Raw genomic sequence first — 16,487 nt, forward strand, 5'->3', positions numbered from 1 at the left:
CATGGAGGGGATGATATGCTACACTTCCAATTATTTAAACAAAGCAAGTCTGTCGAATACAAAATTCTCATGGATGGGGTAATGACTGCAGTAATGGAGAGCAGGTTATGAGTTTGGAATGTTAGTGGAAAACTGTCTGAACTCCCTAAATGCATTAAAAAAGAAATGCAATCATGCTCAGGGTTTGGTATTCAGTTTTACCACACCCTAGATATATAGCCTGATTCTATAAATCCCTATTATAAATCTCCCTCGAAAGGACTTCTACTTTGAGATGGTTAAGACCAAAGTTGTAAAAAAGTGGAATATTATGAAAAAATATATCATAAATAAAGGTGGATATTCTATTGAGGGGTTTTTGGACATTTATAAGAGATATATTACTCCATGTGCATTGTATGCTCAAGAGGTTGTTGGAGCTTTGGAAATGGAAAACCTCCGGAGATTAGAAGGTAAACTATGGAAATCATTACTGGGTCTCTCAAAATCCACCCCTATGGAAGCCATACGAAGCGAATTGGGGTTGGTCTCCTTAAAAACATTATGGAAAATATGATGTTGTAAGTTATACATGAAACTTATATATGAAACTTATGCTGGCGGTGGCGGATGATCAGAGTTTGCTGGGTTTGATTGGTAAAAATATGCGGACATGTGATAAACTAAATACATACATGTCAACTCTAAAAGGAGTTGCTCTCTCTTTCCTTAGGGAAATAGATATGAGTATACCCGCAAAGATAGGGGAAACAACTGTGATCTTTAATCTTTTAAAAAAGAAAGCCTATGAGTGGGACATATGCTCTAATCTATCTCATTTGGCAAGTAAGAAGCGTTACTCTACCTGCACTTCAAGGAATTAAACCAAAAACCCTAGAAAATATCTGTTCGAGACCGGAAATAAAAGCCTGCTTCGCTTTATCCTCCTTCTTAGATTTAATATTTTACCATGTAGGGAGTATATTGGAACATGGCTGGGTCTAAGTATGGAGGATAGATTGTGCAGACATTGTAAAGGGGAGATGGAATCCATCAGACACTTACTCACAGGATGTGTACAATTGCAGGAATGGTATTTAAGAGGCTATGGAAACTTTGTATGCAATCTGAATATGATTCAACCTGATCAATTTTGGTCAGCCATATATATGGCAGAAAACATGATCTATATTGGTGCCGCTTTTCATATTTGGAAGAGAGCTACCCAGATTGATGGAGAAGAGACACCAAAACCCATATTGGAATTATAGAGAGTGGTATATAATGCAAAGTGTTATGTTTCTTTTATTTTTTTGTAAATGAATTGGCTTTTTAAAGGAATTTTTCGCTTTTATAGGCCATGCATTGTATTATATCTTGGAAAGTATTGACTATGTGATTTGATGGTTTACTGTTTGTGTGATATGGAAAAATATGTTGTTGTATAGTGTATAATGTTTTAATTAATCAATTTGCACTTTAAATTGAATTTAAAAAAAAAACATATATATATATATAGCCTAATTTGTACATATCTCTCATCCAAAGGCTCTCAAAACCACGACCATTATTTGTAACAGAAATGATGAAAATGCAAGCCCCAAATCTGAATATGACTTTTTTGCTCTACCTATAGGCATCAACCTGGCCCCTAAAGCATTCCATCCATATTCATGTACTACCTGTTTATCACCTGTGAAAGAGTGAACTGTGACCAGGGCAGTCTCTTTGGTATTTCAGAGCGGTACGACTGGAACACAGAGGACCCACAGTTCATCTCTGAGGTCCTTTTCGCAGTAACCAGCATGCTGAGCTTTACCCGACTGGCCTACATCCTCCCTGCCCACGAAACCCTTGGGACGTTGCAGATATCCATCGGCAAAATGATTGATGACATGATCAGGTGTGGTAGAATGATTCCTTCCACATGTACATGTATTCCTCATTGCATTTTTTTAGGTGCATCCACTTTATTGCACATATTATTGTACATCTGTTTTAAAACAACAATATCCCCTTCCTATCTCAGTTGTTTACCTCCCTTCCTCAGTTATGATCATCTACAAAGCAAAGTAAAAGGGATATGGTACCATGAGGATATTCGAGTAAGCATAGCGAAAAAGTGAAATTGCAGTACTAGATAGTAGCATCCACCCACTGCTATCAGGGGAGAGCTGCGGGCATAACGCACTTAACTCATGCCAACCTTTACCCACTAGAATCACTGCACTGATTCCTGATTGAACACAGAATGTCCTATACGATACTATGCACTATCTACAGGACCTTCTAGTCAGTTGGGTCTAAATACCTTTCCAATTTGATCTTTTCAAACCCTACATACCTGCTTGGAACCTATGCTCTGCCCAAAGTATAAAAAGAATTATGAAATTGGTTAGCACATGCAGTCCTCATTGGGTCAGAAAGTATGAAACAATCTTCTAAAAGGAGTTGAGAGATCATACAGATAACCTAAAATTCAGAAAGACCTATTATTTTTGGATATTAACAAATGTATCTCCACATTTAACACACTGCCAAATTTGGAGATTAGAAATAAAGCAGAGGGGGATACCTCTAGCAGATAGCTGGAGGTAACCCCCCTGATTTACCTCTTACAACTGAAGGTGTTCCTGTGAGCTGAGTGACTGCCTGCTGCAAATCTACAAAATCCCCATGGAGTTCTTTGGACTCTAAAAATGGGGACTAATTTCACCTTTACGCCACTTGTAATCTGACAGTAAATTCTCCAGGCTCATTTACAAATCTGCCAGACTGATTTATATTAAGGGTGTCAAAGTTTGGGGGTAATTCCTCAGGAATTCCCACCAGACTTGGAATGAAACCCTACATCTAGCTGGGAATGATTCCTTTCTACTTCACTTCCTATTGTAATTCGTTTACCTCTGCCTCTTCACTCTTTCAAGCTGCCTGGCTCCTACTATAAAATACCTTAAAACAAATGAGAAAAATAAAAATATAAATGCGAAGATAGACAGCCTGTTGGACGGCTCCAGTTAAGCGCTTAGACGACTGGATGGACTGACAAAAGGTAGCATGTATTTAGAGTGGCCAATGAATATCTTCTGAACGCTTTACCCATATATTTTGTTGAGAAATATTAGATATCAGGGTGATCCCTAGGATCACACAATATGTAGCATTCCTTTAATTTCAGAAAGACATTAATGGGCCTTATTACAAGTTCAGCAGTTTGGCTAAAAAGGGTGGTTATGCAGTGGTAACACACTGCCGTACTATGGATTTGGAGGTAAGGCGGGGGAAAACCTCCAGCAGAATGCCATCCAAAAACAGCTTTTCACTGACCCTATAATGCAGAAATATGCCTGGATGTCTTAAAACTTTTTTCAAGTTGGCGAACATCCCAGAAATGTCCTTGAACATCTGAGATGTTTATGAACTTCGTAGAAGGAAATGCAACCGCTTTTTGGCTTTTCATGGCGATATCCCATCCCATCCTCATCACCCTTCACCTCCCCAAAGATTGTTTAATTAGTTTGACAAGTGCAATGTTGTGTTTTCTAATATGTTTTTACAGCGACGTTTGCAGACTACGGCGCATACTGCAAATTCAACATGACATCCGTTTCAAAGGTTTTGATGCACCTCTTATTTTCTATTGACTAATCAGCATGCGCGATTGATGTCCGCAAACGTTATGCGGCTCTATGATTGGTCCAGTGGGGTCCGCGGACACTGGATCAGGAAATGAGTCAGCAGACAAATATTGTTTTACCTACTTTTGGCCAAATTTGCAAAAGCATGCTTTCGGGACCAAGCCGCTGCTCCTCGCACAATTTGGGTCCAAATCCGGGCAAATCTCATATTAGCACTCTGTAAATAAGGGCCTCATCATTCCTGAATACCATTCAGTATGCATATTAAAATGTTTGATACGGATGATGCCAATATCAAGCAACTATAGGTAAAAGGAGTGTTGAGGTTTGAACTGGAACGTTACCTTTTTGAGTTTGAATTGCGAACTTTACTGCTCTTTGGCATTACAACCTGAAACTTTGTTTTGTGCCTTTGAAAAGGGATTGAGACCTGAGGAAGGGAGTCATTACCTCAGGTAAAGATCCCACCTAACAACTGGAACTGTGATCTGCTGTGCAGAAGGAGGGAGCCATTCTTCTGGACCAAAAAGATACATTATCTCTCTAGTTTAGTTATAAGTGTGAGGGACAAAAGTAGGTTTTTGACACATGAAGGTGGACTATTTATTTACACGGAAATGTTGACAAATCCATTAGCACTTTTACTTGAGGTAGGGAAACCACTCTTAGAGTTAGGGAAAGTTAGGTTTTCTCTATATTTTGTATTACTAATAAAGGTTTATGCCAACAACCATGCCACCTGTGTGTCAGTCTCCTCCTTCTGCACCCTTACACTAGAAAGACAGTAATATGCAGCAATAAACCATCAGTCTAAGCTCAATAAAGGTGAAAGTATTTGCCTAAACGAGAGCTTCACGTTTAGTCCAATTAGTCATTGCCGAAAGGTTGCACATTAAATCCTATAAAGTTCTGTGTCCTTACTTTGTCACAAGGCTCCAATATTGCTTCTATTAACCGAAAATGAGTCATGAGTAAACCAACAGCCACCACTCTTCATATATACCTAAGGTATTCACCAATAAAGACATGCATCTCCTCATCTTTGTTATAGCCATTAGGGGTTTTGGTATCAGAGTCCACAATATACCTGGCTTCTGCTTGTCTCAATATTTCTTTTCTATCCCCCCTCTTATTTTAGAAGTCACAGAATCGATCACCGAATATTTTAGATATGATGTGTCTTTAAAAAGCAAGTGTTCGGCAAGAGGATATTGTGACGATTCACAGAATCTTGTCACTTCTCCCCTGAGGGTAGCCCTTCTCTGTGAAGATAGGGAGGTGAGTCCGCTATGCAACATTCCCATGGGGGTGGTGGTAAGTGGGACTCCCCTCTTTGGGACAAGGACTTACATTCCATCAAGGAACTCCCTGAATCCCTCTATGAAGAACCATTGAAACCATCAAGGATTCAGATTAAACACCCTCTACAAGTCAAGGGGCCTCATTATAAGTTTGGCGGTAGCCTTGCCGGTAAAACCGGCAGGCTGCCGCCAAACTTCTGAAAATTTCCAGGGCATTTCAGCCCCACCGGACCCGGTATTTGCCCATTCGCGAGCGCCTGAAAAAAGATGCTCCCTATTCCCATTCGGCCCCATATAACGGGCAGAAAGGCATCCGCGAGCACAACTCGTAGTTTTCCAGTCCGGGAACTACGGTACCGGCAAGCTTATCGGTACCGTAGTTCCCGGACCGGCAAACTTATAATGAGGCCCAATGTTTGTTACTGTAATGTCACACCAACTCACCATCAAACAAACAAACATACTGAGAAGAAAAAGAGAACACCAGAAATAAAGAGTACCCTGTGGTTGGCAGCCAACCATACTGGGACTAAGAAGATTGAGTGAGTGAGGAAGAGCACTCATAAGAGAGAGACAAAGGACTATGCTGGGGCGGGACCACTTCCCCTTAAAAAACAGAAGAAAGACCAACTTATGCTGTCGGTGGAAGCCAGCAGGTTCAAAGCTGCAGAGAGCGTGAGACCAGATTGCCACGGGATTTCCTATCTCGAGAAGACGCCCTCAACCACAAGGCAGAAGACTCACAGAGAGGGCAGAGAGCCAACTGCGTATGCCCAAGAATGATAATCGAGATGTTGGCGTCACCCTGAAGAGGTGGACCGACTGGTCCTCAAACAGCACTGAGACCACAACTGGAAAGGCTCTGTAGAGCCGCTCACTGGAGCTGGAAGAGAGAATACCCCCTAGATGCGCACAAGATATGATAGGCAGCCAGAATCCTCAGGAAGAACCGGTGATGCCAATCCATCAGAATAGAGGTAACGAGAGCAGCAGGAGACCCAGGAGGGGAATACGGTAGGAAGAGCCTCGGGACTAATCAATTTAAAATACCTTGAAACCATCAAGGTTTCAGAAGAAACATCCTCTACAAGTCAATGGGCCTCATTATAAGTTTGGTGGTAGCCTTGCCGGTAAAACCGGCAGGCTGCCGCCAAACTTCTGAAAATTTCCAGGGCATTTCAGCCCCGCCGGACCCGGTATTTGCCCATTCGCGAGCGCCAGAAAAAAGATGCTCCCTATTCCCATTCGGCCCCATATAACGGTGCTGGTGCATCCGACATGCTGTGTTAGCGGGTGCAGCTCTGCGGGCAGAAAGGCATCCGCGAGCACAACTCGTAGTTTGCCAGTCCGGGAACTACGGTACCGGCAAGCTTATTGGTACCGTAGTTCCTGGTCCGGCAAACTTATAATGAGGCCCAATTTTTGTTACTGTAATGTCACACCAACTCAACATCAAACAAACAAACATACTGAAAAGAAGAAGAGAACACCAGAAATAAAGATTACCCTGTGGTTGGCAGCCAACCATACTGGGACTAAGAAGATTGAGTGAGTGAGGAAGAGCACTCATAAGAGAGAGACAAAGGACTATGCTGGGGCAGGACCACTTCCCCTTAAAAAACAGAAGAAGGACCAAATTATGCTGTTGGTGGAACTCAGCAGGTTCAAAGCTGCAGAGAGCGTGAGACCAGATTGCCACGGGAGGTCCTTGCTCGAGAAGACGTCCTCAACCACAAGGCAGAAGACTCACAGAGAGGGCAGAGAGCCAACTGTGTATGCCCAAGAATGATAATCGAGGTGTTTGGGTCACCCTGAAGAGGTGGACCGACTGGTCCTCAAACAGCACTGAGACCACAACTGGAAAGGCTCTGCAGAGCCGCGCACTGGAGCTGGAAGAGAGAATACCCCCTAGATGTGCACAAGATTTGATAGGCACATGACTCCACATGAAGAACCAGTGATGCCAATCCAGAATAGAGGTAACGCGAGTGGCAGGAGACCCGAGAGGGAATACGGTACGAAGAACCTTCGGGACTAATCAATTGTAAATACCTTGAAGAAAGTGAAGAATATAAGGGCCCTCCTCCTACGCATCCCAGTGTTTGCAAATACCTTGAAGAACATGAAGAATATAAGAGGGCTCATCATACTCATCCCAGTGCCAGTGGTTGTCTTGAGCAAGGTTCAGAATATAAGGGGACTCATCATACTCGTCCCAGTGGTTGTAAATACCTTGAAGAAAGTGAAAAATATTCGGGGACTCATCATACTCATCCCAGTGGTTATCATACTTGTCGAAGTGGTTGTAAATACCTTGAGGAAAGTGAAGAATATAAGGGGACTCATCATACTCATCCCAGTTGTTGTGAATACCTTAAAGAAAGTGAAGTGTACAAAGAAGGAGAAGGACTGTTTATCAACTCCACAGAGTGGTTGAAATGTGATCCACATAGAGAAAGCCACAATCTGAAAGTGATAATGGTCAAACCCCTATTGTGAGAAACCAAGGAACTATATTGAAAGCCTTTAACAGGGAGGCAGAAAAGGTGGAATAATCGCCTAGAAGAATTAAAGGATTTGATTCACATGGTCACCAAGGACTATTTGAAAATAGACTATTAAGCGTGGAATAAGCCTGTGAAGGAGAAAGGAGTAATTCTCCTGGACCCCTTTCTTTTCCTTTGATATTTAACTAGTGGTAGGGTTAGAACAGGATATATTTTGATGAAGGACAGATCATTTCTTTGGACTGCTTATCTCATCAGTAGATGTGGTGAATGCACACTCAACGGATGAATTGATAGTAAGAGGGATATAGCCTTGATGTTAATGCATATATTTAAACAAGATATGTACTTGGGGGTCATATTTAATCTGAAAACTGGCATTATACTGTTGAATATAGTGTTATTCAAGTAGACAGTGATGCAATGTGGAAATTGGTCCTTGTTTTGCTTTGTTTTGTACTTACAGAAGTCCGCTCCTGAAGAAGGGGCAAACGTCCCCGAAACGCGTAGAGCATGAATGGATTTTTGTGAAAACATAGAACAATATTGGGAGAAGATTGCAAGATTGATTGTCAAAAATGTTATCATGTCACATTGATTTGAATCACACTTTCATTAAAATTGTATGTACATGTGTAAATGTACTTGGCTGGTTTTCAGCATTTGTGGTGTTCACGGGACGGGAGTGTCTAAAGTTTGGACACTATCTTTTCTCTTTTTGTGTCAGGGCTCCGTGCCAGGGTCGGTATTCCTCCCCTGCACCCAAACATTTCCTGAATCATTGTATACATTTCTGATAATCTGTTGAACTGGATGGACCCCAGCCGGTCCATAAAACTGGGGGTCTCCAAACAGCCCTTTAAGATGAGCAGCAGCACCCTCAAGATAGTTTGGCAAAGGGAGTCAGCTTAATGACAAGTACAAAAAACGGGGAGTTCAATGAACATCAGCAACCGCTCAATCTTCCTTCTCGCTTCAACGCCACTTAATTTCAGAAAAAACACAGTATTTATATCAAAAACTCATCATCACTGACACGCAATCTTAAAAACCTAACATGCAAAGTGATTGGTTATAGGAAGGTAAGTTTAACATAGGTACTATAACTGTACGTGGAAACGGGGAGATGGAGTTGGATAATCAATGTCAGGTGGGGAAACTAAGCCCTTCCTTCAAAATGCCCACTATAAACGTCACTAAAAGTACGACGTCTCATTGGTTCTACTCACTATAGGACCCTAGATTACACGGTCCGCTATGAATGGGTTGGCATCAACCCCATTCATACTTTTCCACTTGCGTCTAGCAGCATGCAGAATAACCAGCCAGGTGCAGGGAGTTAGTCTGCACCCCAGCTTCCCTCCAATTATGTTACAAACATTCATCACTTCAGTGGTCTTGTGTCAATTACCTCTTTGTAGTTTGGCCTTGAGTCTGCTTCTTGGTCTGAGAAAGTTAAGGAGTATGGGTATGGCAGGGATCCATGCATAGGTGTGAAAGTCTCATCCCTTCCTGCCTGCCTTGTCACGTGATTCAGACACTGTGAAATCGGCCTCTTCTTCGTGCATTTCCATGTATTTGATCTAATTCTGCCAGTCTTCGACCATCTGTGGCTTATCTTGACCTTTCTGAACAGGATACTGTTCTTTTTCTCTTTAATTGTATCCACTGTTGGCCTATTCCAGCCCAATACGACCATGGCCTCTTGGCATGGTTACCTTCAGCTGGGCTTCTCTCTGTCTTAATTTTCGATTTGTTTGCTGCAACACTCTCCTCTTGAGACCTCTAGTAACCTTTGTTCAATTCTGCTCATGTGCGTAGTGGATTTTCACTCATCTATAAAGTGCTTTTGAGGTATATATATGTATAGTTGGCACTTTCCGCAATCTATTTTACTACTAAGCATAAGCAAGCTTCACAATTCCTTTGCTTCTTGCAGTTTCTTGCATCTGTACATGTTTAAACTAACTTAATATCTTCATCGTGCATATGGCATACATTTCTGCATCTTGACATCAATTTCTTCAACTTAGGCTCATGATGTCACTTATCCATGGTATTTCGTCTCTTTGTCAGTATTCTCAGGTCATTATATCTTCTAAATGTGCGTCAGTCAGATTTATTATGACATCACCATTCGTCTTTCTTATTAGCTTCTTGGCTTCTTCGGGTATCCCATTTTGACAACCGTCATTTTGTCTTCCCTGTAGATATGGTTTTCTCAATGGATACCTTACTGTCCAGGTTTTCTTAGGTGTCAGTACTTCAATAGGCACTGGGTAGAGCCCGACTGCGGCTCTCTGCTGGTTTATCTGTTCTTCATACGTCACATATTTTGGCGTGAATGTACCTGGTACTACGAAGGGAGTGGCTGAAGTGTGGATGGTACTTGGCACTTCCTCTTCACTGTCAATACAAACGGGTGTGCACTGATTGAGTGAAATTCCATTCCTTTGGACTGCCATACTGATGACAAGGCCCATAGTTAGTTTGTGTTAGGTAGGGTAAACCTTTGTGATAGGGACTGATAGGCCTCTCTTTTTATTATTTTTAATAAGAAGAGAATTCTAAGAATGCCACTATTTGGTCCACCTCCTTCTTTTGACCTACCACATATGGTGTTAGGTGTGGGATCGTGCCCAACTAATAAAAGTTGGGGGACCCTGAAGTTTAGCAAATCGACTCCCTCAGCCTCTGGACCTACTGGGTCTACAGCTGAATCCATTGGCTTTGATCTTCACAGAAGTGCTGAAATTACCATTGAATTAGGAGACAACAAATGCATTCCCACTGGTCTAGTGCTATCCCCACCTAAAGGAACCTATATCAGACTTGCCTCTAAATCTGGCTTGGCATGGAAATATGGTCTTGATGTCATGGCAGGGGTCATCGACCCTGATTATAAGGGCAATGTAAATATTCTGATACCAAAATAAAATAGGAGAAGAAATTGCACAGGCAGTTTGTATGCTGTTGTTGAACCTCTGAGCTTCAAAGCTGGTGAGAGATCAAAGAGCCAAAGGAGGTCCTCGGCCGAGAGGACACCGTCAACCACGAGGTAGAAGAAGCATGGAGGGGGCAGAGAGTCAAACTGTGTATGCCCAAGGAAGATAATCGAGGCGGACCGACTGGTCTGACTGGTCCTTAAACAGTGGTGAGATAGCAACTGGAAAGGCTCTGCAGAGCTACGCATAGGAGCTGGACGAGAGAAGACTCCCTAGATTCGCACAAGATACGAGAGGCAGCCGGATCCCACAGGAAGTATCAGTGATACCAATCCATCAGAATAGAGGTAATGTGAGTGGTGGGGGACCCGGGACAGGAATACGGTAGGGAGAGCCCCAGGGGAATAATCATACTTTTCCCACTGGTTGTAAATACCTTGAAGAAAGCTAAGAATATAAGGGGAATCATTGAAGAAAGTGAAGAATATGAGGGAACTCATCATACTGGTCCCGGTGGTTTTGATTACCTTGAAAAAAGCAAAGAGTACAAAAGGGCTCATCATATTCTTCGCAGTGGTAGTGAATACCCTAAAGAAGGTGAAGGGCTGTTTATAAACTCCACAGAGTGGTTGAAGTGTGATCCAAAGAGAGAAAGCCACCTATAGACACTGCAAAAATCAACAGGGATAAGGGTCAAAAGCCCTATTGTGAGAAACCAAGAAACTATATTGAAAGCTTTAAAGGGGAAGCAGAAAAGGTGGAAAAATCCCCTAGAAGAATGACAGGATTTGATTCACATGGTCACTAAGGACTATTTGGAAACAAGCTATTAAGGCTGGAAGAAGTCTGTCCAGGAGAAGGGGGTCATTCTCCTGGACCCCTTTCTTTTCCTTTGATATTTAAGTAGTGGTAGGGTTAGAACAGGATAGCTTTTAAACGGAGGAGGGATCATTACTTTGGACTGCCATACTGGCGACAAAGCTGATAGTTTGTGTTAGGTAGGGAAAACCTTTGTGATAGGGACATATAGGCCTTTCTTTTATTATTGTAATAAAAAGGGAAATGTAAGAATGCCCCCATTTGGTTAGCCTCCTTCTTCTGACCTACCACAATATGCAGGATAATTGCTCTTGATGTCTCGAATATATTGTCAAATTCGGATCTTCACTTCATGTTTTGTGCTATCTATATACCACTGGTTGCACCCACATGTAAGGACAGAGATGGCAAATTTGGTAGCACATGTAAATCGAGATTGTATACACATATAACACAATTTGCACAAATTAAATAGGAATTGTGTTACTTTTTTATGGAAGAGCTAAGAAAATAAATGACTGAATGCATAAAAAATGAAATATGAAACAACTTATGGAATGATTGGGAGTAAACATGAGCTTTTAAAATATTAAGTGGCTACACTGAAAATAAAATATATGATGCCTTTGCTCTAGCGCAAGGCATAGTTAAGTTTAAGAGGAAGTTTCTCTGAAGTTTCAGAAAAATAACTTTCAAACCCTTTCATGAATACATCTGAAAATATTCAACAGTAGCCTGTACATGAAACATTTCAGAATTGTACATTAATGGCTTACTAGTTTAGAAATGCTTTACTTTGATCACATTTTAAGCAGCTTTTAACATGGTATTTGACCATAGGAAAAGAATGTCGGCCCAAATATCTCAGAATTGGCAGCTTCGATTTTTGCAATTTTTGCATGCACCTAGATTCCATGATTTCATCTTTGGTTGGTGCACTGAAAAAAGAATTAGAAAATCGACTTGGCTAATTTTGAGTTATGAACATTTTTAAGTACCTATATATCACGTATGCCCAAACTGTGCCAAGAAAGTATGAGTTTCACAGTTCATACATTACGCCATTGTATCTTCTGAGAACCCATGAAAGTCAGGGCTGAGTTTGATTTTGGTGTTTAGATGTAATTAATGTGCACAAACTGTACAAACAGACATATGAGTTTTACAATTCTTACATTATTGCAATTGTAATCTGCTGAGTAGTCACATAAAAGTGAGGGCTGACCTTTTGTACGTATTGAAAATGCACATCAAAATTATATATCAAATCATGAGCAGAATAAAGTTACATTTTATATTAAATGCCTGTGCACGTGTGAGATAAACGTTTCATATATCCACACAAATAACACGCTTACGAGGCACGCTCCTATGACATGCGCTCCCACCACATTCACTCCTACGCCACAAGCTCCTATGGAACACTCGACTACGATACACGCTCCTACAACACACTCTGTTGCGAGACATGCTGAGACAACATGCGCACCTACGACATGCGCTCCTACGACATGCGCTCCTACGACAGGCACTCCTACGACAGGCGCTCCTATGATAGGTGGTCCTACGACACAAGCACCTATTGCAGGTGCTCCTACGACAAGCTCCTATGACACACACTCTTATGACACACTCTCATGAGACATGATCCTGCGGCACATGCTCCTACGACATGTGCTCCTATGACACACCCTCCTATGACACCCACCTTTGACACATGCTCCTACGACACACTGTCCTACAACAAGCAGTCCTAGGAGACACGCTCCTATGAGAAATGCTCCTACGACACACATTCCTGCGAGACATGCTCCTATGACAAGTGCATGACATGTGCACCTATAACAAACGCTCCTACAAGTGCTCCTATGACAAGCCCTCCTGCGGAATGCACTGGTACAACATGTGCCCCTACAGCAAACTCTCTTACTACAAACTCCTATGACACATGCTCCTACGACACACACTCTTATGAAACACACTTGTACGACAAGCTCTAGTACACAAGCTCCTACAACCAACGCTCCTACGACAATGCTAAGACATGTGCTCCTACGACACACACTCCTACAACATCCTCTTACCACAGACCTCTATGACACGCACTCCTCCGACACATGGTCCTACAACACACTGTTAGAATACACACTCCCACAACAAGTGCTCCCACGACACATACTGCTACGACATGCGCTCATAGGACACGTGCTCCTACAAAAGGCATTCCTACGACATGTGCTCCTACGACACAAGCACCTATGACACACTCTCAAGGGACATGCTCCTGCAACATGTCCTCCTATGACATGTGCTCCTACGACACACGATTCTATGACACCCTCCTTCGTCAAGCGCTTCTACGGCACATTGTCCATACAAAAGGCGGTCTTATGACACACGCTCCTACATCACACACTCCTAGGACACACGCTTCTACAACACACTTGTACGATGCTCCTACAATCAATGCTCCTACAACAGGCGTTGCTAGACAAGTGCTCCTATGACTGGCACTCCTACGACACAGGCTCCTATGACTTCAGCTCTTATGACACAAGCACATCAAAGTTCAAATTAATGTACAAATTTGTTCTAAAATGTACACGGACATGTAGAGTATGTATGGTATGCATGCTCAGAATGAATATACAGTTTATCTACAAAATGGACATGAACATGTAGAGTATGTACAAAGCACACTCAGAATGAGTGTCAAATTCTATCAAAAATGTGCACAGAGATGCATAGTATCTACATTACGCACCCTCAGAATGAATGTACAGCTTGTATACTCCACAGACATGTAGAGTATGTATATTGCACACTCTCAGAATGTATTTAATGCTTGTATACTAATGGACATGTAGAGTATGTACAAAACACACCCAGAATGAGTGCCAACTTCTATCAAAAATGTACACAGACATGTCGAGTATGTACATTATGCATGCTCAGACTGAATGTACAAATTCTATTTAAAATGTACACAGACATGTAGAGTATGTACATTATGCATGCTCAGAAGGAATGTACACATTCTATTTTAAAGTACACAGACATGTAGAGTATATACATTACACATGCTCAAAAGTAATTTACTGCTTGTATACAAAACATACATGGACATGTAGAGGATGCACATTACACATGTTCAGAATGAATGTACAGCTTGTATATTACACAGACATGTATAGTATGTGCATTACACTTGCTAAAAATTAACCTACAAATTCTATTTAAAGCATACACAGACATGTAGAGTATGTATTTTACACACTCTTAGAATCAATATATTGCTTCTATACAAACGTACACAGACATGCACAGTATATACATTGCACAAACCCAAAATCAATCTGCTGCTTGTAAAAAACATGTACACAGACATGTAAAGTATGTACATTACACACACTCAGAATGAACGTACAAATTCTGTTAAAAATGTACACGGACATGCAGAGTATGTACATTAAGCACCCTCAGAATTAATGTACAGCTTACATACTACATAGACATGTAGAGTATGTAAATTACGCATGCTCAGAATCAATGTACAAATTCTATTTAAAATATACATAGACATGTAGTAAATGTACGTTATGCAAGCTCAGAATGAATATACTGATTATATAAAAAGTACACAGACAAGTACAGTATGTACATTAAACAAACTCAGAATACATCTACTGCTTATATACAAAATGTACATGGACATGTAGAGTATGTACATAACACATGCTCAGAATGAATGTACAGCTTGTTTACAAAATGTACACAGTCATGGGGAGTATGTCCATTGCATATGCTCAGAATGAATATAACTGCTTCTATACAAAAAGTACACGGACATGTAAAGTATGTACATTACACAAACTCAGTATAAATGTATAGCATCTATACAAAGTTTACACAGACATGTAAATTACGCACCCTCAGAATGAATGTACAGCTTGTAAACTATGCAGACATGTAAAGTATGTACATTGCGCACGCTCAGAATGAATGTACAAATTCTATTTAAAATGTACATACTCTAGTACGTCATGCTTGCTCAGAATTAATATACTTTTTATATACAACAGGTACACATATATGTACAGTATGTATATTACACAAACTCACAATAAATCTACTGCTCTTGAAACTAGATTACATCAGCGCAGGCATTGTGCTCAGGAAGGATATCAAACATGTTTCAAACAAACAAGGGGGTGAAGCAGGGCTGCGTATTAGCCCTGTTATTAATTGTATATCTCTCTAGTTTTACCATTGAGGCATTGGGACCCAAGTTTCACCCCACACGCCCTCTTTGCATGGCACAGCCTCCGGAGTTCTTCTGTATGTTGATGATGCAACCCAGATGAAATTGACCCCTGGGTGGTTGCAGTGCACCCTTTCCTATGTCAAGGAATATTTCTCTGCTCACAGGCTCAAATTGAACAGGACAAAGACTAAAGTCTTGATTTTTCAAAAGGGGCGAAATCAATCATCATGGACACTCAGTAGTGAACAAATTGAGAGGTTAAATTCATGTTGCTATCTCGGTTTACTTCTTACAAAGTACAGGAACTGGTCAGGCTATATAATGGCCATTGCCGCAAAGGCTACTTCTAGGCTGGGGCTGAGAGGGGGTTGCATAGATTTTATCATATGTATGTGGGGAGCATGGTGGACAAATGCCTTAATATTTATAAAGCCATGCCCCCCCCCCTGTTCAGGTATGGGAGTGAGATTTGGGGCTACTCCAATTGTTTAACCTTAGAGAAGATTCAAAATAGAATCTTGAAAAAATGTGTCAGACATCCCCAACGTACACCCAACATTGCGCTGCAGTTAGAACTTGGGATCATCAGCATCAAGACACAGGCAACAATTAGATTCACCTGCTATTTCCTTATGGGCCTCTAGTAACCCCAATTTGAAGGAGGTGGTCTGGAAATTGAGGGTTCCCTTGCATCCTCCAAATAAGTTTGGTATAATGAGGGGTATAAACCTTTGGATACATAGGGTATTTCATGTAGGTATCCCTCCTATCATGTGTCCCTGCCTCATTTAGTGACCATGGTAACACAGAAAGCAATAAGGAAAGACTGGGAACAGAGTATGAGGGTAGTGAGTACGCTCCCCCCGCTTGCTCTTTACACACGTGTATGTGCCACCCTGTTTTGTGGAAGCAAAGTATCCCTCATTAAATCTGGTGCATGCAGGAGGTTAGTGTTGATGATTAGGTTGAATTTGCTGCCCCTGAATGATAGACAGGTGTGGGACAAGAATGTGATAGACAGGAACTGTCATGGC

At 41.5% G+C, this 16,487-nt stretch overlaps 1 protein-coding gene across 1 annotated transcript in view; it reads left to right on the forward strand.

Annotated features, from left to right (window-relative positions):
- Positions 1-16,487, forward strand: part of LOC138528107 (short transient receptor potential channel 2-like) — a 236,174-nt gene that overhangs the window by 180,816 nt on the left and 38,871 nt on the right. Inside the window, exon 7 of the mRNA XM_069639559.1 lies at positions 1,720-1,882. Coding sequence (XP_069495660.1) covers positions 1,720-1,882 — 163 coding nt within the window. The remainder of the gene's footprint in view (positions 1-1,719; positions 1,883-16,487) is intronic.

This window comes from Ambystoma mexicanum, chromosome 7q (genome assembly GCF_040938575.1).
Source record: "Ambystoma mexicanum isolate Mex_15411 chromosome 7q, UKY_AmexF1_1, whole genome shotgun sequence".
In the NCBI taxonomy this organism is placed as follows: Eukaryota; Metazoa; Chordata; class Amphibia; order Caudata; family Ambystomatidae; genus Ambystoma; species Ambystoma mexicanum.